Source organism: Vicugna pacos, chromosome 11 (genome assembly GCF_048564905.1).
Source record: "Vicugna pacos chromosome 11, VicPac4, whole genome shotgun sequence".
Taxonomy (NCBI): Eukaryota; Metazoa; Chordata; class Mammalia; order Artiodactyla; family Camelidae; genus Vicugna; species Vicugna pacos.
The window spans coordinates 51,970,260-51,997,601 of NC_132997.1; the positions used below are offsets into that span (position 1 = coordinate 51,970,260).

Consider the following 27,342-nt stretch of genomic DNA (forward strand, 5'->3'; position numbering starts at 1 on the left):
CAGGGTGGCCTTCCTCTCTAAGAGGATGCTGCTCTTTGTAGATCCTGTCTCTGGTGAAGATGGACAACCTTTTGTCCACAGTCAGCCACCCTTGAGGCAGGAAGGAGATCTGTCTCCTTACTTGAGCTTCTGGGCTTTCCTTGGGCATCTTGCCTTCCCAGGGACAGAATCCCCTGGAGTGTGGCCAGGGTGGGGACCCTCTGCCAGACAACTATAAATGGAGTCCCTGTACTGGGCAGACAGGGCACCCCAAAGTCCCTTGGACCTGTGGGCTCTTCAGCTCCATAATACTACAGTCTCCTTGTAGGGAACTCAATCTTTGGAAACTCTGCTTTCCGAAAAAAAAAAAAGTTTGCTGATTTTCTTCTTACTATAAATGAGTAATTCATATATCCTGATTTTGGTAGTGGGTATGCAAATCTATGCATATATTAACATTCATAGAACTGTATACATTCCACAAAAAAGTCAGTTTTACTGTATAATTTAAAAAATAAAAAATTAAAGGAATACAAACCCTTTAAAATATTTAATAAAGAGATTAAAAAAGGAAAAGAATATCACTGAAAAGTGCTAATATTTTACTTTATTTCCTTCTACTCTTTATGCATAAAAATGTTTGAATATATGTCTATACTTATGATGATATTATATGTATGTAATTTGGTTCTCTGCTCTTTTTCACTTAGCATGAAACCCATTTTCCTTTTTCTGTGTGTTCCCACAAGTCTTTCAATGTCCACGTGCTATTTACTGACTAGAATAAAAATGAACTCCCTAGCCAGGGCTTGGAGCAGCACTTGGCCCAAGGAAAGTTCTCCAACACTGGACTATGATTCCCATTAGTATTGTTGCCATAAGTTATTTAATCATTTCCTTCTTGTTAGAAATGTAGGCTGTTTCCAGTTTTTATTTTAATACTTCTGGAAGGAACATTTTTGTATATAATGCTTTTCATGAATTTCAGAGCATTTCCGTAGAAGGATTTGGATTACTTATCCAAATAAGTAATATATATGTTACATAATTAGGTCTGGGTCACTAAATGCAGAAAGGGCTTGGTGACACTGAAAGGTGCCCGAGGGGACCTCTCCAGGGACTGAGTGGTGGTCTCTCTCTGCGGTGGTGTCTGGGTGGCCCTCCCACCAGAAGCTTCTCCCTTCTGTATCTGCAACCTCTGTTTTTTCCTGGCTCTTTCCCCTGAGCCTGATTCCCTCCCATCTTATGAGAAGCTGGCTTTCTTCCCGACTACCTCTCACTCCACTGTTCTCTCCTCCGTTAACCACCACACTCCTCAAAAGAATAATGCCTCTCTCTAGAAACCCTAGCTCTGGAGCTTCTAGGCAAACTCCTACAGAGTCTTCAAGACCCTGCTCAAATGACCCATTTTCTAGGGTGCTTGACTCCCTGAGCTGCTGCCATTCTAGTGCCCACTAGTGGGAACTGTTTGCTCACAAGGTTGTTCTGTTTTATTTTCTTGTCTCCAGGCTCTGGCACTGGGAATGGAACGTGGCAGGAGCTCTGTGAATGCTGTGGAGGGACCTTATTAATGCAGAGGCCATGGAGCAGACCTGAAGGCTTCAAGCTGACCCCTGAGATGCTCAATACACGTTCAGCTTCTTGCCCTCTCCCCAAGCCAGGCAGTTGTGAGCTTCATTCTATAGCATGGAAATGCTGCGCCCCTGGAGAGACTGTGGTGTGACAACGTCCCCATGACATGAACAGCAGAGCAGGTACAACCTACCTCCACTCCTGGGTCACCTTTCTCCCCGGGTTCTCCTTTCTCTCCCTGTGGGCACAGAACAACATGGCATGGACTCCAGCATGCGGGGGAGCCTGGGACAGACACCCTCAAATCTGCAACAAACCTATTGGGACTAGACTAAGCTTAGGTGTCAGCAAGGACTTCCTCCAAGGCTGCGGAGGCAGTCAGCCTGGAGGATGGAGACCCGGGCGGGGGCCCTGTGATCCCTGACTTCATGAATCTGAGGTTCTAGCACGTGGGAGCAGAGGCTGATATTCTGTACGGATCCTGTGGGGCACGGACCCTAGGGTGGATCTGGGACTTGCTTCTAACCAACAGGACATGGATAGGGTGAAGGTGATGGGATGTCACACCAATGATTATGTTACAAGCTCACGATACAAATTGTAACATACATATGTTATACAAATGATAGTATATAACGTGGTAAGATTATGTTATGAGTATGTTACACACACCCCCCTCTGTCTTGCTAGCATGCACTGGGAGAGCCTGCTGGCCTTGACTTAAAGAAGTAAGCTGCTATACTGTGATCTGCTTGCTATGGGGAAGGCTTTGTGACCAGGGACTGTAGGTGGCCTCTAGGAGCTGAGGGACCCAGTCCTAACTGTAGAAGGAACTGAATTGTGCCAACAGCAGCCAGCTTGGAAGAGGACCCCACCTCTAGATGGGAATGCATTTGGCTGGCACCCTGACTGGGCAAGAGGGCCCTGCCGAGACGAGACTAGAATCCTGACTCACAGAAACTGATAAAATACGTGTGTGTTGTTTTAAGCCACTGAATTTGTGGTGACTTGTTATGCAGCTGCAAAAAATGAATATGGCTCTAGAAGCAGAGCCAGGGCCAGGGAACTGGTAAGGGAACTTCTGTACCGTGTCGGAACACTCCCGCCAGTTTGGAGAGGACATGTCGGGAGGCCGTCAGCTGCCTGCCTGTCCCAGCTGAGTGGGGCAGTCACGTTCAGTGGCTCCTGAGGGATCCTGCACTGGGTCAGAGGTGGGACTGGTTGGTCTCTGAGGTTCTTTCCACTTCTAAGAGGAGAATTCCGAGTCTAAGATTCTAGCCCCCTTGAACTATGCTGGCACCTGGAGACGGAGGCCACCATGCTGTGAGTGGAGGGAGCTGGAACCCTGTTTACACCCGACTGGCCCTCAGGGAGTAGTGGCTCATGGAGGGGACCTCCCACCCAAGGCCGGGCAGGCAGGCTGGGGGTCAGTGCAGCCTTGTTGCAGCACCAGGCACCTGCCTGGCAGGTGGCCACAGCTGGGGAGCGCCCCGCTAGCTTGCCCTCATCTGCAGAGGCCTGCTGACAACCTTAGTACCCAGCCCTCTCGCCTTACTGTAAATCCTGGGAGCCCGATTGGGCCAGGCAATCCGGTCGCTCCGGGTCTCCCTTGGCCACCTGGTTCTCCTTTCTCCCCAGTTGGGCCGTCTAGACCCTACAGATCGACAAAGATCTTTTTTAGTCAAGGGCAGGGCCATCACACTGAGGTCTGTGACCAGCTGTGGCACTCACGCAGGTCTCCCTTCCTCCAAGGGCATGTGCCCAGGGTGCTGCCCATTTCACAGATGGATACCATGAGGCTGAGAGGAAGCTCCCAAGTCAAGCCAGCGGCCTAGCTGGACTGGGTTAAGGTCTCTTTTTTGTACCTCTCCTACCCAGGGCTTCTGCATACTTTCCCAAGAGGCAGTTTTACAACTATGACTTCATCTCCTTCCCAACAACCCAGTGAGGTGTCCAGGAAAGGCACTGTTATCCCCATTTAGAGATGAGGAAACCAGGGCTCTGCCAGGATCAATGACTTTCCTGAGGACACAGACAGGAGACGACAGAACAGGACCCTGATCTCTTGGGGTAGGAAACTGGTCTTCATAAAGTAAGGCTTGAGAGGAAACTGGGTGAATCCCCTGTGCCCAGCCCCAGGCTCCAGGTTTCCAGGCTGCAGCTAGCACATGCAGAGCCTGCGGCACGCTGCGGGCGGTGCACGCTCCAGGGACAACGCGGGCAGTGGCACTCACCGGTGGGCCTGGCTGCCCCGTCTCCCCTTTCTCCCCCTTCTCTCCTGGGCTCCCCATGGGTCCGTCTTCTCCCTTCATTCCTGCGGGCCCAGCCTTTCCTGGGGGGCCCTGGGGACCAGGAGGGCCCACATCTCCTGGTTTGCCTCGAGGTCCCTTGAGAAAAGATCAACAACACATTTTTGATTCACTGGCAGAGAAACGAGGGGAGAGAAAGTAAAAGGATGGGAGGTCAGGAGGACTTGGCTCTCTGGGGCTTGACAGGACCAGGCAGAGGGCCTGTCCAACTCCCTGAGGGAATCCGAGGGGGCCTCGGCCACCAGCCATGGCCCATCCCAGAGTGAGTCTGCCTGGCTCCTCCTGGCGCTAGCAGCGGGGCTCAGCCGGGCTTCCGCAGGGCGGGCCCCCCCTTCCCTCCTCCCCACATGGCGTGCAGCTGGGCTTCTTCCAGAGCCTCCTGCACCCTCACCCCCAGGGGTAAGAGGACCTTCAGACGTTTGTCTGGCAGTGTCCTTACCTTTTCGCCATCATGTCCTGGAGGGCCTGGCAGTCCAATCTCCCCCTGCAGCCAGAACAACAAAAGGTCACTCCCAGATCAGAGGAGAACGATACCTGTTATTCATACAGCACTTGCTGTGAGCCAGGCGTCCCCAGCACTCACGCAGACCGTATGCACGTTCACTGACTCCGTTTTAGAGGTGAGGACCCCAGCACAGAGTTGTGAGCTCAAGGCCTCAAGTGAAGAGTGAAGCCAGGTCCCAGTCCGGGCAAGCTGGCTCCACTGTCCACGATTCGGCCATAACCTCACATCACTGCTTATGACGCCTGGGCTGGGGGGTTTGCCTCCACAGCTCCATGGCCAGGCTGGGTGCCTGCCTCGCTGACTCCCTCAAATTCACCCTTCCTGTCCTGGCCCCCCACGGGGAGCTCCCTTCACTTCACATCAACCCGTGTCCCTTTAAGTCAGGGAGGGAGATAAAGGATGTGTGGCCTCTGCTTTGATGCCAAGTAAACACCCAGCTGCACCATCAAGGCAAGCCCAAAGGAAAGAGCAGTGAATTCTACCTGCTAGATCAGGGGAAGCTTCAAGGAGGAGGCAACCTTCAAGTTGGGCTTAAAATGAGAACTTTGACAGGTAGGGAAAATGGGAAGGGACTTCAGGGGAGAAGGTCTCATGAGCAGAGGACAGAGGGGTACATGTGCACAGCCTTCTGAGAAAAATCACAGAGGCGATAGGGGCCAGAGGATAAAAGGAAGCAGAGGCAGGAGGTGAGGGAGGGGTGAGATGGAGGAGGCTCAAGTGCCATGTGCCTTGATGGTAGGTTAGGGTCCCTGTTGTGGGTCTGGCTGGGGCAGGGGCTTGTCCAGACCTAGGTCTACCACATCAGAGGTTCTGTAAATTACAGGAGCCCAAGACAGACAGCCAGGAAAGAATGGCAGAGCTGAGGGTGGGAGGATGAGGGCACCGGCAGGCGGTACCCTGGAGCACCAGGGAGAATACCAGGCCGGAAGATGAGAAGGACACAGGCCAAGGGGCAGCCCTGGGGTCCGGCACTCAGAGACTCACCCAGGGCTTCTGTAGGGTCTGCACCCCACCTTGTCAAGACAGTGTTACCTTCTGTCCTGGATTCCCTGGAGCTCCGGGTGGGCCAATTTGCCCGGGAAGACCAGGGGGTCCCTGGAAAGGAAAGAAAGACGTGTGGGGGGACTTTCTGACTGAGGAGGGGTGGCCTGTCTCCAGAAGTGGGGCATATGTGTAGGCTGGTGTATAGACATTGGTCATTTCCAAACATTTCATCAGTGTCAGGAACACTTTTTTTTTTTTGTAAAGAAAATAACATGGAGACCCCACAGTGTAAAGCAGATAAACACTGAGTGTACTTGGGTTAAAATGGGGGCGGGGATCCTACAGCCATGCCTAAACAGCCTCTCTCTCCTCTTCTCTCTACACCCTGGGGGCTCCTTGGGCTCCAAGAAGACAAATCTGACTCCCTGATAGTGATTTTAAAACATCTCCAGGAAACAACCCAAATGTCCATCACCAGGTGAACATCTGATATATTCATACAATGGAATACTACGCAGCAGTGAAAAAAGACCCATGCACTGTGCAGGCCATGCCATGGATGAAAGAAACTCTGACACATTCATTTGAGCAAAAGAAACCAGATGTAGATACCTATATACTGTGTGATTCCATTCACTGAAACTCTAGGATAAAGACTAATCTACAGTGACAGAAAGCAGATCAGCAGTGGCCCAGGTCTCAGGGTAAGTGGAACTGACTCCTGAAGTGCATGGAGGAACTTTCTGGAGTGATTGAGGTGGTATGGTAGATACATAGGTGTATACATTTGTCAAAACTCAGCAAATTCTACATCTAAAATGTGTACTTTTTTTTGTATGTTAATGCTAACTCAAGGTTGATTTTAAAAATTAAAAAGTTTCCAGGAAAATTTTGCTTCAAAGAGCTATTTCAAATAATATATTTTAATGTTTCCAAATGAAGCTCACTGATTCAAAAATCATGTGGTTAATATCGATTTCTGGAACTGGGGCATCATATGACTGGTGTTTGATGCTGGGGTTGTATCACCCCTAAGTGTGTTGTTGTGTGGCGTATGGCCACTAAAAAATACTAAGTGAATTGAAATGCTAGTAACTTGAGAATTTGTGATCTCCCCTCTCTTCTTTGCCTTGGAAGTTAAACCTGGTGGAAATCATTTTACCTACAAATACTCACTGAGGGCCTGTCACTGGTAGGCACACGTGCAAAATCCCGACTGAGAATTGACTGGTTTTCTAGATGCAGATAATGAAATCGATTTCTATGAATGAGGGAAATGCGGAGGGTCGCTACTGATTTTTTAGGATTATGCACTTCATTAGTTAAAGGTTGAGTAAGAACCTTTAGGAGGAGAAACATAACAATACCCCTCTCTATACCTCTAGTTGCCTGACATAGCTGTAACGAGAACCCAGCATTTGCCCTGTGACAGGAGTGTGCTGCTCAGATGGTGAAAAGCCACGTCAGGAGAGAGCCACAAGCCCTGCTAAGGCTCAGCTCAGCCCCCACCCAGCAGCCCAGCGTCTGCCTTCTGGAGGCAAGTTTCAGTCCTGGCTTCCAGCCTGCCTTCTCCCAAGTCCCAGCCCAGTGCCCGGGGAAAGTGAGGAAGGAGGAAGACTCACCATCAAGGCCAGCGTCCGGATCTCCTAAAAACCAACACCATGCCATCAGTTGAGGAGCAAATCAAGAGCCACCTGCAGGGTCCCCTTGGCCCAGTCCTGGAAGCATGGGAGCCGGGCCCCTCAAAGGGGCACAGCAGAGGTAGACCCTCTTGGGAGGCTTCGTGCTTGCCAGCCCCACACCACCCTCACATCTCCCAGAGGTTTGTAATCACCGGACAGAGAACATCCCACATGCACCAACTGCTGCCCTGAGGCTGTCCTACAACAGACATGTCCTAAAATGGACTGCAAACTTCCACTCTACCAGATAGGGAGGGAAGCGACATCTCCTGTCTTTTCTGATCACTCCCTCCTTGATCTTCCCTCTTCTTCTAGAACCCAGATTTAACGCTCTGGTGTACCTCCCTTTAAACAAATTAGATGTGATACAGCACTACGGAACCATTTGAAAAACAGATTAGAGGGACAATTGTTGGTGTTAAAAAAAAACGATTGTACACCTTGTAAATGGATTCAGCTAGGTACAAAGATTCCTTTAAAGGAGCAGTTCTCAATCTAGGGTGATTTTGTGCCCCTGGGGACATTTGGCAATGTGCGGAGACATATTTTGGTTGTCGTGGCTTGGGGTGGGGTGGCATCTAGTGGGTAGAGAGCAAGCATGCCCCCAGCACACAGGACTGCCTCCCCCTCAACAACCCCACAGTCAAGATTATCCAGCCCCAGGTGTCAGTGGCACCCAAGTTGAGAAGCCCCGCCTTTCAAGGAGGGTACCATCTGAACCTGAAAGATGACTAAAGTGACAAAGGCAGATGTGTTCCAGGAAGACAGATGCTGCCATGTGAAAGGGGAGTGTGTGTTTTGAAGAAATGGGGCCCCAGAGCCCTGGATTGACCAGCACCCCGCAGGTGCCAAAATGCTTCAGTCATGGCTCTCAGTGACCAGAGGCAGGATAACCAGCCAGCTGGGCGCAGACTGAGAGCTGGGCCACCCTCATTCCAAATGAGAGGCTGTGTGCCTGGGAGCTGCATGGGGGAGGCTGAAGGAGAGAAGGCCATGGGTCACCTGTCCTGGAGGCTCTGCATAGCAGCCTGTAGGGGGTCCCGCCCCCTCATCAGGCCCTGGGGCGGAGCCCGGAGGCCCCTGAGCCCCTCCAGGTGCCTAGTTTCTGGGAGGGCCCCGCTCACCTGGAGAGCCTCGTTGATGTTTCCGTTGTAGTCCACCATCTCTCCCTTCCCTGGTTCGCCCTTGGAGCCCTACGAGACAAGTGAAACCTCCACCCAGGGCCTGGGCCAGCAGGGACCTCAGGACAACTGCCACCTGCTTTCTATCAAACAGGACCACAGCCAGCACTGGCTGCAACACAGAAGGATCCAGAGCAGCTGGGCGGGGGGGCTGCTATCAGGGGGCTCCAAACACTCTCAGAGGAAGCCCAGGGGGTCCAGAACCGACAGAGAAGACTCCATGTGAGAACCCTGGGCTAGACAGGCCTAGGGGAGACTGAGTCCAATCATGGCTGCAGTTCAGACCTCTCTGGGGTCAGAACGCTCTCCCCGCCCTCCCCTGCAAGGCCTCAGGGACAAGCCACTTCACGCTGTGATCCAGGGAGGTGAGATGTGATGCTGTGACTCTGGGTGAGAGATGCACGTACCTTGGGGCCAGCAGGTCCTTGTTCTCCAGCTGCTCCAGGCTCCCCCTGTTGCACAACAGAACTGGAGTGAAATGGGCATAAAGCCAGTATGAGATGTCCCCACATGGGCCAGGCGTTGGGGGCCATGGAGGGGGCTCAGGGGGCTCAGATCAGCTCAGGCCAGGGGGTGCAGAGCAACCTGCGCATTCATGTGCAGGCTCCACCCCTCAGAAAGCATCTCCACCTGCCCATGCTCCCCGCTCCCTCCGAGCTCCTCCAGCTTTGCCCTTGAAGATATTCTTTCTGTCTTGTGTTTGTTGTTGGCGACTCTCCCTGTGTCCGTCTGGCCACCTCTTCCCAGTCCCCTAAGTCAGCCATCTCCTCGGCAGCAGGGACCAGACCCTTTGCCCCTCTTTATTTCCATTCTGCTCAAGGAACAAGGGCTCAAAAACTTTTCGCCAATTGTCTGTGTGGTTGGTAATCACCATGGAGAGCCCAGGCGGTCCCTCCAGGGGCCTCTGCTGGTGAGAGACCCAAGCTGTGAGAGGAAGCGTGGGGCCAGGTGCGGCGTTAGGAACAGCCGGCCTCCTGGAGTGGGTGGGCTCGGAGGATACGTTCCTGTTGGAAACAGGATGGGACTATGGGGAATAGATGAAACAGTGGTGTAAATTGTGAAAAGCAAACTACAGTTCCAATTGTTCTGGAATAATGTGAACACTGAACACAATTTAAAAAATTCAAGATAGAAAGTAAAAATAAAGGGAGAACAAACTCTTTAATATAACTCAACTCCTGCTGACCCTGCAGTCGGCCAGCTCACGGAGCGTTACCTCCAGGGAAGCTGCCCTCCACCTCCCCGTGCCCACGGTCTCTCGGGCTTGGAGCACCTGCGGGGAACACAGCAGCACCGGCCAGCCCGTCCCCAGGGAGCAGCGGAGACAAGTGGGAGCCCCGCCCTTACCCTCTGGGTCATTCCCCAGCCCCTGCGTCCCATCCCTCGGCCTGCCTTTGCGCGGCTGCCATCTCAGTGGGAGCTCTCCAAAGCCCAAGCTGATCAGGAGAGACAGCGGGCAGGAGTCACGGCTATCAGCTCTGTGCCCTGGGGGCCCAGATGCAGGCACGGCCAAAACTCTCAGTCTCTCTGAGCTGGGCCTCGAGTTCCCAAGCCAACCCTCATCCTGCAGCTCTCGGATCTAGAGGCCTCTGTACCTTGTCTCCTTGCCGTCCTGGGGGGCCGGCCTGGCCATCAGCTCCAGCATCCCCCTGAGCAAGAGGAGAGAGATGGGATGAGCACACACAGGGCAGCTGGGACAGCTGTTTAAGGCAGCAAAGACGGTCTTGCTGTTGATGTCCTAGTGTCTCTGAGCCTCTGCCCCCTTCCTCAGCTTCGACTAACTCACCCCATTCCACCTATTGACTCCTCCTCACCCCTGGGCCCAGCCCAGGTCTCACCTCCTCCAAGCAGCCCTCCCCACCTACTCCCTTTCTCCTCTGAGTTCTGCACTGCCCAGCCCGCCTCAGTTCTCGGTTAACACGCGCGCCCAGCTCTGTCGAGAACCCCACTGGTATTGCCATCAGCCCCTGGCTGCGGGAGGCTGGTTACTTTGGAGCCTGGAACACTTACGAAGGCACACCTCATCAGTCCTGCCTGGGAGACAGAGGGGAGCGGGAAGGCCCTGGGCACGTGGGGAGGCGGCCCCAGGAGACCTAGGACAGGAGGAGCAGGGAGAGGTAGGAGGCGGCCCACTCTAAGCACTCTACTTATTCAACATTTTCTCTCGTCCTGGAAAGAGGACGTGGGTTTGGGGACAGTCTTCTAGCTTTCTTCCCTTTCGTCCCAGGACACAGGGGCAACAGTGGCCAGGTTTCCCTGACCCCAAATCAAGACCCAAGAGGTGCCTGGTATCCATGCCCTGGGGGGTCAGCGGGACAGACTCAGCACTGGAGATGTCCCGGAGCCCAGGTGGCAGGGCTGTCTTTGGCAAAGCTGGTGCTCCTGCCAACGAAGCTCTTCCCACCACAGTCACATGAGCATGTGGAGGTGAGCCCGAGACCCTTCCTGCTACTTCATCTGCCTATCTGTGGGGTTCCTTGGGGCTCCCTACACTATATTCCTGGAATTGTGGGTTTACTTCTCCTGGATGGTGGGCAAGCTGAGGGCAGGTTCCCTGCAGCCTCAGAGCGCACGCAGAGGCCAGCCCATAGCAGGCCCCTGATAAAAGTCGGTAGAATGAATGAAGATCTTGCCTCAAATCATGCAGAGTAACTAATCCTTTCCTTTTAAGCTAAGAAAGAGACCCTCCTTATTTCCCTAAGCTACTAAAATAAACCAAGCAATGCAAGAGGCATCTGCTTCGGAGAACTCAAATCTCACCACTGTGGCTCCTGCCCTGTGCAGGGAAAGTGTGGGCAGTCCCATTCGCAGCTGCCCCACTGCTGCAACCCTGCCTCCCCGCAGTCTGCCACACCAGCCGGGCCCAGCTGATCACTGACCCACGACTGATTTCAGAGCCTGGGCCAGGGGCCTTTCTGGTTGTCCTAAGGCTTTGCAGCCATTGGTCCCTGACACAGTTATATCACAGCCATTTGAATCAGTGGGACCATCCATCTGCCCCAGAGAGGACATCTCTCCTAGATGGTTGAATAATCACTGGCTGGAAGCAGATACTTGACCCAGATGACCTTTCCAGAATCCACCAGAAAAACCATACAATTGGAGCAGGAGAGCAGGCAAGGTGCCCAGGACACAGAACATCTGAAATGGGCTAAGGATGAAGGCAAACATCTGCCTTGAGCACTGATCCCAGGGAAAGACTCACCTTTGGCCCTGGGGGCCCAGGGAGCCCTGGGGGACCGGACTCCCCTCGGCCTCCTCCAATGGAGTTGCCAGCATCACCTTTTTCTCCCTGGGGGTGGAAGGTAGAGTTACCATGACTAGCTCTGGAGGGAGGTGGTTGAGCCCTGTCTTTCCTCCCCTCACAGTTCAAAAGGAGTGAAGGCAGCAGACTGTCCTCAGTCTATGCTGAGTGTTGGGGGACATGAAGGGACTGCAGGCTCCAGGATGGCTGGGGACCTGAGGCCTTCAGCAGTCTGGCTGTGGGGTTTGAGGAGAGAACAGAGCTGGTTAGTGAAGGGGAACGGGTGTAGAGTTGGAACAAGACACCCATCGGAACCGGGATCTAGAGCAGTGTTTCTCAAAGTGTGCTCTGCGGAACATTCCTTCAGCAGGCTGGGAATATTCAACATGTGAAAAAGGGGCCTGGTGGCCAAACAACATGGGAAAGGTAAAGCGAAACGAAGCTTCACAGGTTCCTTCACCGAAGGCGCCACAGGTCTCTTAGACAGGCCAAGGTGCCCTGCCTTACACAGCTCTCCCCAGATTTATTCGACCTTCAGTTTTGTTTGTTTGTTTTTAATGGAATGTCTTACAGAACACACGTAGTGTAGGGCACACCTTCAGAGCTGGTGCAGAGAAATCAGGCCAGGTCACAGTTACCAAATTCTTTGAAGCTGGGCATTTTTTTTTTGCCAATCAGGGCCTCCCATGTGGTGCCCCATGTCTCTGTGCCCCGAATCAGAGTCTGACTGTTTCAGCTACTTTCCCCTAATTGGGGAGGGCCACCTCCAGTGCTGCCTCTGTGAATTTAGGGGGACCGGAAATGTGGGTGGGGACAGACACCAGGGCTTTTACACAGAACCCACCATTCAGAGCTGACTGATACTCACCTTCTGCCCCAGGAGGCCGAGAAGCCCAGGGGGACCGGCAGCCCCCTTCTCACCCTGCAGAGGAAATGCAGACGGCATGGGGTTAGGAGCTGCGGCCCCAGGCTGTCGGTGAAGGCACCAGCCCTCCAGCGTTGGGCTTTGCCTTTCGTCTCTCCTGCCTCCCTGACCTACGTGGGCTGTTCTCTGAAGGACTCTACTTCCTGTTGGACCCCACTGGGGACCTGAGTCCTTCCTTGGGACACTTCATACAGGCATCACTGTCCTCCTGGTCCCATGTGGGCCAAAGCCTCGGCACTCATGCAGGGAGAGGAGACAAGAGCATTTAGTCCCTTTTGGGGGTTTCCTGGGGAGAGGTGAACAGTTCTGAATGCCAGTATTTGGAAAAGGCCATTTTTTTTTCTTCTTAAACTGCTCAGCTCTTTTTCATGTTTGTAATGTCTACCAATCAGAGGCCCCTGGTCTCCAGGGAAAGCTTTCTGCCCACCTCTTCCCTGAGTCTAGAAGGGCAAAAACCACAGAACCAGAACTCCTTTGGAGGAATATTTTGAAAAGTTTGCCTCCTATTGTAGGTTGAACTGCGTCCCACAAAAATTCATATGTTGAAGTCCTGACGTCATTGGACATGTAATTAGCTAAGTTATGAGGTCATCCTGGAGTAGGATGGGCCCCTAATCCAATATAATTGATGTCCTTACAAACAGGGGAAATTTGGACACAGACATGCATATGGGAAGAAAATCATATAAGATGAAGGCAGAGATTGGGGTGATGCTTCCACAAGTCAAGGAACACCAAGGATGCCAGCAAACTACCAGAAACTGGGAGAGAGGCACAGAACAGATTATCCCCTACAGCTCGCAGAAGGAACTGACCCTGCCTGCACCTTGATCTAGACTTCTGGCCTCAGAACTGTGGGACAATACATTTCTGTGGTTGAAGCCACACAGCTTGTGGTCCTTTGTTAGGGCAGCCCTGGCGCACGAACGCTCCTCCTGCACCAGCTGCTTCTACCACAGAAGAACACCTTTCTCCCCCAGGGCATGACTCCCAGAGCCCCACTCTCACTGAGCCAATGAAGGGGCTCCATGACTGCAGAAGACCTCTCACTGTGTCAGTAGCAGAGCCAGGTCCAGCACCCAGGTCTCCTGATGCTCTGTCATCTAGCCACAAAGACTTCACTTTGATTCACAGAGTGTCCCGTAGCAGGAGGCCCCCCAACACCACCCCGCTAGGTTAGCAGAAGTTCCACTCTCCACAGCCTGATGGCTGGTGCTTCTCGTATGTAATGGTATAAATTGAGGGCCCTGGGATTGTAATTTGCTCAGCTGTTTCAATGAACTTTTCAGCTGGGGCCACAAAAGATGCCACACCAAATCTTTGGGTGTCATCCCCTTGCCACCTGCCCATGGGTAGATGAATGAAGAAATGCAGCTGTTCAAGGAATGGGAGGAGGGCTAGATAAGGCTCAGTTGATGAGAGGATGGGAGTCCTGAGGCCCCAGCTGGCCCTGCTTTGCCTGTGCTCTGCTGTCTTCAGCTGGGGCCTCCCCTGAAACAGGCCGGGTGTGGGTGGAGGATGCGGTGCTGCTCCACAGAGGTCCTGGGGGATGGGGGCGAGGGGGAGGGAGGGCCTTCCTTCCTTCCTTATGCTGGGCTTTCCTCCTGGGTACCCAACAGCTTTCAAGGAGAAAGGATGTGCTCTCGAGTGTGAATTTCTGAAGCTTTGCCCAGTCATCCTGGCACACCCCTCGTTCCGGGGACACATGCATCCACAGCACACTGTAAGCAGCACACCAGCCATGGGGTGGGGCAGGGAGCTGGGGACTAGCCGAGGCCAGGATGAAGGGGCACACATTCAAAGACACAGTATCCTACCCTCTGCCCCCTCTTTCCCGGCAAACCTGGGGGCCCCGGCTTCCCTGTCGCTCCTGGGTCTCCCTTAGGGGTAAGAAGAGAAAGTCACTGATAAGAGGATGAGGGGGAGGGGGGGAGGGGTACGAGGGACAGTCATCATAGACCAGAATACTTGTCCCATAAGATGCTCCTCTTAAAAAAAGAATGCCCTGGTGGGAAAGTTAGAAAATGCTGCACAAGATACTACTTTTTTAGTTTCCCAATGTATGTTCAGCATATTAAAGGCTCTGAGAAGGCCTGCAGTAAAGAAACCTGTGTAATATTTTTTAACCCTGTTATTTCTCAAACGTATTTGACCACGGAAACTGTTTCTCATGCTATGTCTCTTATTGTCCTAGATGAGAGAGACAGCCCTGCAGGTGCAGGGGACAATAGCCACTGCCCGCTGGAGCGGGTGTGAATGCAAACTAGACAGCTGTCCAGGGTGGGATCCAGGCAAGGGGGGAGACATTTTCAGAGCATTTCTGACAAGCAAGCCCCTCCCTGGCAGGCTCACCTCTGCTCAGTCAGGTCCCTAGCCCCAGGCCAGCCTCAGGGGGACCAAGAGCAAAACGACAGCAGCCCCTCCCACCTCCACCCCACGCCTGATGCTCCACGCAGCCCAGAACTTTCTTCTGCATCAGTACCTTGGCTCCTGGGGTCCCCGGCTCACCCTGTGTGGGAAAAAGAAGACTCCGGTAAAGAAATGGGAGACGGAAAGAGAGAGCAAGTGCAGAAGCAAAGGGTGAAAGCACTCTGGGGGCAGGGGAAGCCTCAGGCTAGCCCCCGGTCTTCCTATTTTAGGACTTGGGCCCCTCCTGGATGTTCCTTATTCTTTCCCCAGGTGAGAGGGGTGGCAGGTGTGAAGCAGCCTAGGAGGAGGGAGAGGAAGGAAGGGGCATTTGCTTTGGACACAGAGCCCTTGTCAATGGACCTGCGGGGAGATCCACACAGAGCATTTATGCTTCCCCGGTGTCCCCGCCCATCGGAATGCAGTGGCTGGATCTTGGAGTGGGAAGGAAAGTGGTCCCTTCACATTGGCAGGTGAGATTTCTAGTTGAGGCTGCTAAACCTTGGCTACTTACTTGCAAGGCTTAGTTAAACATCTGTTGTTCCAGTTAAGCCTCTGGCGTAAATATTTCTTTAAGAGAATGTTTCCAAATCCTCTCTGCTCCCTCTTTGGTCCAGGGGCCACCCACTGAACCCTGAAGCCCTGACTCTGTCCTCTCTCCATCCCTCCCATCCTGCCCCTCAGGTGTCAAGTTACAAGGTCCACTAACCTTCATCCCAGCCACAGCGATTCCAGGAGCCCCCTGGCAGAGAGAAGAAAAGGCAGGGGAACCTTCTCAACCAGGGGGAAGCGCAGAAAAGGTGGTGAGATGTGAGATGTGAAGGTGTCTCCCTGCCGCCCCTGCCCCTCAGGGGGGGTTGCTGAGGTCGGCACAGTGAGAAGGGGCCTGAGGAAGAGGCTCTGTGCAGTGCTGCTGGCTCCCCGGGCTTCCCACACACCTGCTCAGCCCCAAGACCCTCCTGGGGGACTCAGAGGGTGCCGTGGCAGGCAGCCCGTGGTGGGCTAGGCAGGGACGCCCCGGGGTGGAGTGAGGAGAGGGCTACCTGGGATGGGAAAGGAGGAGGAGGAGACGGAGGGGAAGGGGCAGGAAGGGAGAGCCGTAGGGGGGAACAGCAGATACTAATTCCAGCAAGTGCAGTGGACGTGGGTGTGCACCTGGGACTCTCCTCACAGAGCGCTCTGGCTCTGAGCCCCGGTGCCTGGGGCGGTGGGGGTGGGGTTGGGAGTGAACCCCATTTCCTCAGCAGCCCAAGACTACCAGCTTTGAAGTAAATAGGCTGCCAAGTGCACCACTTAGTAAATCCCAAGTGAAAGTGATATTTAGCAGCTCCTGACTCCCACATGGGTCTCAGGACTGCAGCCAGAGCTGGGGCTACCTGAGAGGCCTTTTATGACCCACAGACACGCAGGAGGAGGCCTGGCCGTGTCAGGAGGGCACTGGTGAGTGACGGCTCATGGGCCAAGAAGGAGCACCCCTGCCTGGAAGGACAGGCCGTGTAGCATGGGGAGGGGGCCGGGGCGGAAACGTGCACCCATCTTCACAGAGGGACGCGGGGAGGAGCTGTGGGAGAGAGGGCTGGGCTGCCGTGCAGGGTGGGAGGTGCCAGGGCTGTGGTGGGAGGCAATACCTTTGCGCCCTGTTTGCCCGGCATCCCTGGCATGCCCCGTTCTCCCTGAAGGAAGAAACAAGAGAAACGATGAGAAGATGACCAGACTCAGGGCCCAAGTCTTGGCTCTGGAAGCTTGGCCTGCAAGGATGTCCAGATAGTGGTAGCTCTGGAAGCCTGGGATGACCGTCCAGCCCACGATGGGCCTTGAGGACCCTGTGGTCACCAGCAGCCACTGTGGGCCCCTTCTCTCAGCTAGGTGAACCTGCACACGGCCAAGTCACAGATCACAGAGCAGCAAAGAGCCAGGGAGAGAAGCTAGCCAGTGGAGCCCGAGTCCGGGGGTGGGGACTTGCTCAAGGTTTACCGCCAGACAGGGCCCTGGCCAGGGCCGTGGGCCTGAGCTGCCCCCCTGGCCACTTACCTCCTGCAGAGCCCCCCTCCCTTCCTGTCTAGTGTTTCCTGCCCTGTTTTCACTCCAGCAGGTTTGTATGAGTGGCACTGCTGGCTGAGCTGGACGGGGCTCCAGCCTATCCTCTTTGTCTGGGGTCCTCTTCCTCCCAGGTTCCTTGGGTCTAACTGTTCCTAAGGACACGCGGGCCTTGGCCTCACACGGCCAAGGGTCAGCCTGTGCTTTGGGTATTGGGGAACTGTGGATGGGGGTAGGACACAGCCTAGAGCCCCCGAGCCCACTCATTTCTCTCCACCACACCCCTAACCTCATCCATGCAGAGGCAGGCAAGTGGTTGCTTCTCTAGGATACTGTGCATGAGGTTTGCTTTACCATCTCAGCAGTGTCCTATCTTTTTCTGTAATCTCTTTTACTTCTTGATGAAAACGCCAAATCTTGGGAGGGGCTGGAGCTCAAGAAGGAAAGGGAACATACTCTTCCCTCCTTGGAAGGACACACCAGGGGGAGATGGGGTTGGAGATGACAGCAAGTGACAAATGGGGGCCAAGAGTAGGTGAGTCAAGACTAACCTGTTGTGTCAAAGAGGGAGGGGTGCAGGGGAGGAAGAAGGCAGCTCTTGTCTCCACGAGTTGAACCCCCAAAGAAGTCCCAGCCAGAGCCCAAGATATTGGGCAGTACAGGTGGGAGTAGCCCAGGCCCTGTGGGCTGCAGACCATGGTGCAAGTCCCACGGGCAGAGGCGGAGCTTGGCCCCACCTGCCTGCATCTTTTCTGCTGTCCTCATCCCTTCCCTGCCATCTTACAGGAAGTCCTGGCCCACCCTGCTCCTGGCTGAGGCTGGAGCTCCTTCTAACCTCTCCCCTCCATGATCAGGGCTCCACACTGGCATCCAGGTAAGCTTCCCAGTACAAAGATTGGACAATATCACTCCCCTACTTGGCTGAGCCCGCCACTGCCCAGCATTGACCGTGGAAGAGGGGCCAGGCTCCTGAGCATGGCCTTCCACTCCCACTCCTTTCTGGCCTCCTCACTGACATCCCAACATCTGTTCTCCGTTTCTCTGAAAACACCACCCATTTTCACCATTGTATGCCTTTCTGCTATTTCCTCAACTCAAAACCTTATTCATCCTTGGGGACCAGGTCCAACACCATCTCTGCTATGAAGCCTTTCGCTCTGCCCCATGACCCAGTGCTGGTTCCTCAGTACAGCAGGGACCACTGTGAATTTGTAACCTGCATTCACAGATTCATGTCTGCCTGGGATGGCTTCACCTCCATCCTCTTTGAGCCAAGTCTCCGAATTCTGCAAAAGGCCCAGAAACTTTAGCTTCAAACTCAGGAGCTCTCCCTCACCCCGGCCCACCAGGACCCCTGAGCCACAGGCAGGGGTGTTGAAGCTGGACTCAGAAGTGACCGCAGCAGACAAGCTGGTGCCCCAGGTCTGCCCCAGGCCCTAAATTCTGGAAAATGTCTCTGGTGGGACAGAGCAAAGAAAGGGACAGCCATTTACCGTACCTGTTACGTGTCTGGTACTGAGTTAAGCCTTTATATCCTTCCTTTATTCAATCTCTAAAAAGAATCCCCTACGATCAGTGTGGGAGTGGATGTTATTCCTGTTTCACAGGTGAGCGAACTGTGGCTCAGAAAGGCTAGGTATGATTGCCAAGGTCATGCAGAGCAGGGATTCAGACACAGGTTTTTTGTCTGCCAAAACCCAGGTACCCTTCTCTCGGCCAGCCTCAAGCTACAGAAAGGCTGGTGTTCCATCGCTTCCATTACCCACTCTCTGCAGGCCGAAAGCAGGGCAAAGCTCTCTCTTCTGGAGGGGCCTCAGGTCTGTTCTCCATAGGGGTGAAGGTTCAGTGCTCAGCCTTGGGCTGTCTAATCACAGGCACCAGAAAGGGGCTGAGCCAGGCCCTGCCTGCAAGCACAGTTCCGCTTTACGGCCGGCAGAGGGCGCCAGAGGACCTTGTCAGAAGTCGCGACTGTAGCTCTAAGGTTCTCAAAGATCCCTCCTCAGGAGCGTCCTCTGAGGTCCCCGTTACTCTTTCCTTTGGAGGACCAGGTCTCATGCTAACGTTCCAAACAATTCCAAACATTCCCAGGATTGACTCAGCCCCAGGGACATCAGACAGAGTCCCCTGAGGGGTGGGTACAGGTGGGAGGTCAGCTTGGGCATCCCTGACTGTTCAGGGATCTCCCGTTTGTCCCATTCTTCCTCTTCCCATCTTCCCCTCAGCTTTCCCCCAACGCACCCACCCTCACCTTGCCACCTCCACTGAGGAAGATGGCCTGGGAGTCAGGAAAGGCTGTCTGTGTGACCCTGGATAAGTCACTTTCCCTCTCTGGGTCCAGGTTCCTTATCTGCAAAGTGCAATTAGACTAGACACTTCCTACCCACCCCTGCTCCTGAGAGGCCCTTAGGAAGGAGAGGCCAAAGCTGAGGAGGTGACACTGGGTGTGTTGGCAGCTCCAAAAGAGGGCTCCACCTGAGAGGGAGTGTTAGCTCTGAGTAAAACTGCAGCTCTAGGAGGGGCTCAGTGGGTCTCTGCTCTCCCTGCCTCCTGCTCCGAGGGACAGCCTTGCGATGCTTCAGCAGAGGAAGCAGCTGAGGTCTGTCCACACTCCATCTCTAGGCTTCTGTCCCTAGTCTCCACATAAGCTGTGCAGAGCAGAACCTCAGGAGTGAGGGTTTCTGGGCTAATCAGGCTTGTCCTCAGCCCGTGTTAGTTTGTATGCAAAGACACAACCACACAGTCCAAGGAAATCCGGGCCCCTTGGAGCCTCTAAGGAGGCAGCCCTCTCGTTAGGGTGGCTGACCTCCGCCACTCCCCTCCCCTCTGGGTCAAATCTCTTAATTCTGCAAGTGACCCAGACTCCCTTGATCCCCATCTGGGGGCCTCCCTCACCCCCACGTCTCGGCTAGGCAGGAAGCAGGGGTGCCCCCAGCTGACCCCACCCTGCGGGCTCACTCCACTCTCATCAGTCTCCTTCTCCAGGGCTTGTCTCCATGGGATTGCCCCAGCCTGACCTCTGCACCGGGGACTGGGCTCGTCCTGCACCAGAAGACGATGATTGTGGATGGTGGGGGAGGGGAGAGAGGGCTGAGAGTCATTATCAAGGACCCAGGGCAGTGGGCAAGGGCGCTCGTTTGCAGGGGTGCGGGGGGTGGGGGGAGGTTTCTGGCAGCCACTGGTGAAGGGAGGACAAAGACACACTTGTGTTCGCAGAGCGTTTCCTCGTGGCTTGTCTTTGCGCGAGCGCATCTAGACGCTCCTTCTTTCCCATTTCCCTTCTTAAAAGTTCTCCTATTTAGAAGGTTTAAGTTTGGAATTGTGCTGAATTTAGATCCACTAACTCACTAATGTCTTAGTTGGGGAGGAAGCTCTGAGAGTCTGCCAAAGTCTGAGGGCCCCAATTTATCCCCTCTACTTCTGCCTTCTCCTGTCCTCCCAGTGGGGAGCTGGGAGGCTCCCCTAGGGGGCTGTCAGCCACCCAACCTGGGCCATCCTACAGCTGGGGAAGTGGGCGCTCTGAGCATTACAAAGGGTCTTACCCCAGGTGCACAGAGCACAGATGGTGGCAACTGCTGTGGGACCAGGCCTGAGACCCCCAGGCCGGCCTGGCCGACCACCTGGGAGGCTGGCTCTTCAACCTTGGTCCCCAGACCTGATGACGCTGGATTGCTGGCCTGGAAGAGGCAGATTTCAGTCTTTGTGGCTAAGATAGAGCTGGGTGAGCACAGGTGGATACAGAGAGGACTGCCCCGAATGACCCTGAAGGCCATCCCAGCCCCCAGCTGGATGCCACTGACTCCAGCTGCCCCTGCACGAGTGCGTGCCAGCTGCAATAGGTTCTCTATCCTGGTCCCGCTTCCGGGTGGGGGGACCATCTTTTACCCAGATGACAGGTTGGAGGCAAGCTCCTTGGAGCACAAACTGGTCGTGCTCCGTTCTCTTAATTGGTGATTTACTGTTTGTTGAACAAGCAGGGCAGGGACTTGGCAAGAAGATGTAGTCTGGAAGGAGGTGGGGGCTTCCAGGTCAGCTCTGGCTGAGCAAGGTTAGGCCAGAGAAGCATGGGGAGGGGAAAACCTTCCTAACGTGAGGGTCCCGCTGTGGCCCAGTACTGGGGTGGGAGGGCCCTGGGCCCAGGCAGCTCCACACAGACTCTTTGTTCTCTGCAGGGGAGAAGTGTGGGGTGTGGAGGGCTGGGGGGAGGCCAGTAGGTGACTCAGGCCTTAAGTCTGGACCAGGGCCCTTTCTGGGGCTGGAAAAGCAGGGTGAGGAGGGCTAATGTCTTTCTCTCCCCTAAAGAGTTCGCAGGACTCCCTTCTGGGAGAAAGGCAGCTCTGCCCTAGCCAGCTCCTGCCTGGAGGGGGCTGGGGCCGCGGAAACGCCAGGTCCTCCGGTAATTAGGGCCGGCAGGAAGTGAGCTAGGGAATTACCGGGGTCAGGCGCCCCATCGAAGGCCAGGGCTTTGGAGGGGCGGCTGGCTTGTAATCTCGATTTGAGATCGGTTGATTTTGTAGTTAGTTCCAAAAAGAAAAGTCAGCTCTAATTAATCTGTGGACTTTGGAGTGCAGGAGAAACAGGGCCCAGAGAGCACAGGCTGGGGGGCTGGAGGCTGGCAGAGTGAGAGTCCCGTCAGCCCCCACGAGGCCTCAGATCTGGGGCCCCTCTCTCAGCTCCCTGATCTGCTTTAATTGAAATGGTCTGGATGCCCCCGCTGGGAATTCATGGCTTTGAAAGAAAGCGCTGTCCCTGCTCTACAAGGCTCCTACATCTACGGCTTCCATCTCATGGAGTCTGGGGTTGCCCAGGTCCTCAGAAGCCAGAGGGGTGCAGGGAGGTTTCTCCGCTGTGGTGGTGCGGGCCTGAGACAGCTGCCTTCTCCTGGCTTTATTGGAGGTCCCAGGACCAGGCCAGCTCCCTGGGGAAGCATTCAGGTGGACTCAGTGCCAATAGGCACAGTACTTCCCTTCCTTGGTTCTTTGACTAAAATGCACCGAATACCCCAACTTCTCTGCCTTAGACGCTCTGTGTCCTGCTCGCAGAGTCTGGGAGGCTTGGAGGAGGGCCTGAATCCAGCCACAATCTTTTTCTCACAAGAAGGAAAACAGCCCAACTCCCTCCTTCTTTCCTTCCAGTGGAGCCGAAGGAGGAGCAGGCAGGAAACTACTGGAAATCACGAGCCCCTCCAGGCTCCTAAGACCAGGTAGTAAAGCCATTCTGTACAAGGCTTTCGGGCCAGACGGACCTGGCTCCACTGCTTTGTAGCGGTGGCCCTTAGGGGATTCACCTCTGTGAAACTTGGTTTGCTCATTTGTAACCTGGGAATAAGAATAAAACCTACCTCCTAGGGTGGTTATAAGGATCCAGTGAGATGATTCCAGCGAAGTGCCCCTACACAGCCTGGCATGAAAAGGTGCAGTAAGGCAGATATACTAATACTAGTTACCATTCTACAGAAGTATGTCCACCAACAGGACGCCTTGCTCTACCTGGCAGGTCAGAATGATCCTGCCCTTTTGTAGGATGGAGGAGGGGTGAGGAGATGGGCTGGCACGGCCAGAGAATGAGGGCAGAGATGGGCCGGGTGGGCGAGCTTCCGTTCCTCACACCCTCACTCTAGTGCTCCCGCTATCTGACCATGGGGCCCGTTGGATCTCCTCCCCTGGGAGTCCTTGTTTCTGGGAGCCCTGCAGCCTCCAGAGGAGCACCTGCAGTTCCAAGCTGGTCTATCACATCCTTCCTCCTCCGTTCTGAAAATGCACAGCCCGCAGCCTGCTGGAGGGAAATGTGTGCTCAGCTCCAGTCCTTCATGCAAACCCCAAGGCTTAACACCCAGACCACTATATGCATCAAACGCACACCCCACTGCCAAGACGGACAGACCAGCTCCCATGTGCTTAGAGATAAGATCTCACCAGGTTTTGTGATCCACAAAGTCTGACAATATTCGTCAATCCTCTTGAAAGAGAGCCAAGGTTGTAATGTTTTAAACACACTTTGCGTCTTACAACATATTTAAAATGGATGGGTGTCATAAATTTGGATCAAATAGGTACCACATGGGTGCACAACAATACTCACAGTGTCTAGGAAGCAGGGCTGAGCGTGAGTGGGGCTGGGGTAGCATGAGGCCTGCTGGCCACACTGGGCTGTGATCTCAAGGAGCTGGTGGAGACCCTTTACTGCTGGCCTGGCTGGCCTTTGAGAGAACGCCAGGCAGGGACTAGCTGCTGGGGTTGGGGGTGGTGGTGGCGGATGGAACTAATCATCAACAAACTTCACAGGACGAGAAATGTCTTTGCTGAGAGTTAAATTCCACCTCTTATTGAAAGAAAGGCCTCCCTGCATGTGTATCAAGTCACCAGGACAGAGCAATGGAAGCAAATGTGGAGGGTCTATCAGTTACCCTGCGGGTCCCCTCATTCCCTGAACACAAGGGGCATCCTGCGGCCTCTGTCCCAGCTCGGTGTCCCCACCCGCTGGCACTCCCTCCTCCCTGGGGTGGCGGGTGAGAGCAAACTCATCCTCCCAGCATCTGTGATCAAGCTGCCCTTCATGTTGGTCCCTCCTCCCCAGGCCTCATTCCAGGCAGAGAAAAGAGGGGAGGAGAGAGAAGAGGTCTGATGGACAGAAGAAGGGAGCTTGGGGGCTGACCCCCCACATCCCAGAGAAACCACAAGCAAGGGTGGTCTGTGCATAGTTAGCCTGAGGTGAGACCTCCTGAGCAGACATTCACCTCCGCACTGGCGCAAGAAGACTGGCTTCTGGGTTTGGACTCATGAAACCTAGCTTCCAATCCCGGCATGACTGTTCACCAGCATGACAGGTGCACCAGCTGTGCACCTTGAACAAAGTATTAACCTTTCTGAGCTTCTCATCTGTCCAGTGGGGATAATGAGCTCAAACTAGTGGGCAATGGTGAGGACCAGTGAGAGAGGGAGTGAACGGCCTTTGGCTAAACCAGGGATGGGAAGCATTGCTACCCTTGTCCTTGGGCACCAGACTCTTCATGTCAGAGTTCTGACAGGAAGCAAACTTCTGCCTGGGCGTGGTGGTCCCTGGGGCCAACATGCCCACTACACCCAGTGGGGCTGGGGCAGGCACTTGTAGCCTCCTGAGTGTCACTCAGCCTTGAGGAATGACTCCTAAGTCCTTGGGGGCAGACTCTTTGCTGCTGCCATCAGCCCCCAGTGCATGCCCTCTGGCCTCTGTTGGACTAGGAGGCTGTGGCTTCGGTGGTAACAGGACAAGGGTCCTAGCAGAGGGAGAGCTGGCACAGAGATGAGGCGCTGAGACTACCTGGTGGCTCCAGAGGCACCTAATGAAAAGTCCCAAGGACAGGCTTAGAGAAGAGGAGGCAGCAGGAGCCTTCCAGAAACCCAGAGAGGCAGTGGGCTAGCAGCCTCACAGCCCCTCCAGATTCCACAAGAAGAGGCCGATGTGGAGGGTGGTGGGAGTCAGGGGGGCTGGCAGAGAAAGAAAGGGTGGGAGCATGACCTGAGCATGAAGAAGAAGGGCCTCTTGATTCCTCAAGGCACCTAAGAACAATGATGCTTCTGATGAGTCCTGGATGTGGATAAAGAAAGGCCTGGCAAAGACACAGGGGACTGACTCATAAAGCCGGGGTAGGGGCTGCTCCTCTCTAGGGGATATGGAGCCAACTCTGTCCTTGGGAAGCTGCAGCTTCCCTGAACTGGATTTTAATCCAGTCTCCCATCTGGTACACAAGCTTCTCTTAGCACATCCCAGACCCGTGATTATCCAGCCTCTCCTTGAATAACTCTGGTGACGGGGAGCTCCCTCCTTCTCAAGGGACCCATCAGCACTTGCTCTACCTATAGTCATGCGAAAGAAGTACGTTCTCCTTTCCATGCTCAAGCCTTCTCTAGCAGCCCTGAGCCTTCTCTCCTCAGAGCAGGCTTCCCAGGGGTCAGGAGCTTCCCTATCAGCAGGACCACACTGGTTTTCTCTACAAAGTCAATGCAGGCAGGGATGAATGATTCCTCCCACAATCTGAGCCCAGAATTGCCACACTCATGGAACCAGGCCTTCTGTCATCATGACACCCAGCCTTAAGCTGATGCCTCTCCATCCTCAGAGCAACAGACCCCCAACCTCCTGTCTGGATGAATCAGACTTGCAGTTGGCAGGAGCAGAAGTCAGCCATGGTATGGATGCCAGTCACAGGCATCCTCATGACCCCAGGGAAAGTTCTGCATTCCCTCTCCTTGTCGTTTCTTCATGGCTTGAAAGAGCTGGTCTGGCTGCTAATGGGAAAGCCGACCCCATGTTGCACCAGGAGGCAGTAAATTTTGTGAGCCTGCGTGAGTGGATGGAGGCAAACGTGGGGGCCGTAATTCCCACTTCCTGACACAGTACAAACTTCACAGTTTATGCAGAACTAATGAAAGATCTCTCAGGTCTTGCCATTTCACCCCCCAAGCACCCATAAAACACTGCGGTGACGGCAGCGGCCCGATCACAGAGCGTGCGGAGTGTGCTTCTTTAGAGGGAGTCTTCCCTTTCCAGAACCCTTCCTCCTCCTCGCCCTGCCTTTCCTTCCCGTCTCTTTGCTTCCCCTGGAAGGTGCCAGAGCTTCCCAGCCAGGGCCTAGAGGGTGGGATGGGCTCCTCGCGGCAGGTGCACCATGGGAAGGACCCAGACTTGGACTTGAATTCCTGCTCTGTCACTTATGAGTCATGTAACTTCAGGTGTGCCTCAGTTTCCTCATTTATTAAATAGGAGATGAATAGTACCAGCCTCCTAAGGTGGTCTTAGGATTAGATATAATGCAGGTCATGTTGAAGCACAGCCTGGTACATAGTAGGCATTCAGTAAGTGGCGCCTATTATTAAAGTTATTTTTTATGTTATATAGTTATTGTAATGACTACCTCTGGGCCTTTGCTCAAACTATTTCCTTGTCTAATATGCCATTTCCCTTGAAATTTGCTTGTTGAAGGACCACCGTGGTGGATTTAAAATGGCCACAAAGGCTTCGCTGATCCTCTCACAAGAAGTGGAGGCTCTGACTTGCATGCTTTGGCTGCGGGACTTGCTTTGACCAATAGGACATCAGCAAGCGTGATGCAAGGCATGCTATTGAAAAGCAGTTGTGCACTGGGACTTGCCCATTTGGAACGCAGCCCTGAGCTTGCCATGCTGCGAGGAAACCTGTCTGCTCTACTGGGGGTTGACAGGCCACATGGAGGAGAACAGAGGTGCCCAGCCCACAGCCAGTGCCAACCCCAGGCACATGGAGGAGGCCACCTTGTCCCCCCCAGCCTTTCCATTCATCATCTCACATGACTGCCTGAGTGAGCCCAGAGGAGGCAGCGGAACTCCCAGATGGCCAATCCACAGAACCATGAGAAATAATCATTTGAAGCGAGTTTGACAGGACTTGTTACACAGCAGTAGATAATCAATACACTTACCCAGTCACCAGGATTGAGCTCAGAGGCTGTCCTCTCCCAGCAAACTTCCCAAACTCCTCCCAACCTAGCATTAATCTCTCTGCACCCACCCCCCATATTCACATAGCACTTTGGGGTGGTAACGGTTAGCACGGTCTGCCTTCACCAGGGTTATTTTTGCAGGAAGTCCTTCAGTCTCTCTGGCCTGTGAGCTGCCAGAGAGCAGGGCTGGGGCCACTCCATATCCCCCACCACACTCAGTGTGGAGCTCTACCTGGCTCCCACTTACCAAGCCCTCAGGGGCCAGTGAGAACCTGGCCTGCCTCTGTGCAGACACAGCCACCCAGGCTGGCAGGGGACACTCTCCTGGGTCTCAGGTTTAGCCAGGCCACTGGCTTGGCTGAGGCCCGGCCCCCTCAGAGCCTCCTCCTCCCTCAAATGGAGGCATGAACCCCTGTTCAGCCAACTTCAAAAGGTTTTCAGGCTCCTGCTGGGTGTGTGTGCAAAAGTGTGTGTGCATGACCAAGTCCAGACCCTGTGTGCTCTGTGGTGAAGCCCCTCTTGGTTGTCACTGAAGGGTGGGATCCTCCCGTCCCCTCATTCTTACCTTTCGGCCGTGGTAGCCCTGGATCCCTGGGTCTCCCTGGGGGAACCAAGAGAAGACCATTTGAGAGGTTTTCCCAGTGCCAGACTTCAGCTCTCCCCACCCACCTCACAGTAACCATTCCTCTTCCTCCCTCTGACTCCAAATCCTCTGACACCCACCTCCAGCTATCCCTGGGACAACAACAGGGACCATCGGCCCCTTCAGAATGAGTCCCCGCCTCGCAGAGGCAGAGGGAGACGGAGGGTGGACTTGGCAGGGGCCCAGGACACCCGAGTGTCAGTTTTGGTTCCACCACTGACACTCCGTTGCACCTGCTGGGTAAGTCACTTTTCTCCAAGGCTCTAGCTTCTGTATTTGTAAAATGGTTGGGTGAGATCAGTGATTCACAACTTCTCATCCCCACAGCTGCAGGGACCCCAGCTTCAAAGGGAGAGGCTGTTTTAAACTGTGGGCTTCCAGATAAGGTTTTGAAAGAGACCAGATGACCCCAAAGGTTCTT

General features: G+C 54.3%; 1 protein-coding gene across 1 annotated transcript in view; it reads right to left on the reverse strand.

The window, feature by feature from the left end:
• The window catches only part of COL13A1 (collagen type XIII alpha 1 chain), a 77,800-nt gene that overhangs the window by 21,506 nt on the left and 28,952 nt on the right, over positions 1–27,342 (reverse strand). The window contains exons 14-28 of the mRNA XM_072971375.1: positions 26,844–26,879; positions 16,416–16,460; positions 15,497–15,529; positions 14,864–14,890; positions 12,325–12,378; positions 11,418–11,504; positions 9,808–9,861; positions 8,620–8,664; positions 8,156–8,224; positions 6,972–6,995; positions 5,398–5,460; positions 4,300–4,344; positions 3,786–3,938; positions 3,107–3,205; positions 1,745–1,789 (exon numbers count right to left, since the gene is read on the reverse strand). Of these exons, the coding sequence (XP_072827476.1) occupies positions 1,745–1,789; positions 3,107–3,205; positions 3,786–3,938; positions 4,300–4,344; positions 5,398–5,460; positions 6,972–6,995; positions 8,156–8,224; positions 8,620–8,664; positions 9,808–9,861; positions 11,418–11,504; positions 12,325–12,378; positions 14,864–14,890; positions 15,497–15,529; positions 16,416–16,460; positions 26,844–26,879 (879 nt within the window). The remainder of the gene's footprint in view (positions 1–1,744; positions 1,790–3,106; positions 3,206–3,785; positions 3,939–4,299; positions 4,345–5,397; positions 5,461–6,971; positions 6,996–8,155; positions 8,225–8,619; positions 8,665–9,807; positions 9,862–11,417; positions 11,505–12,324; positions 12,379–14,863; positions 14,891–15,496; positions 15,530–16,415; positions 16,461–26,843; positions 26,880–27,342) is intronic.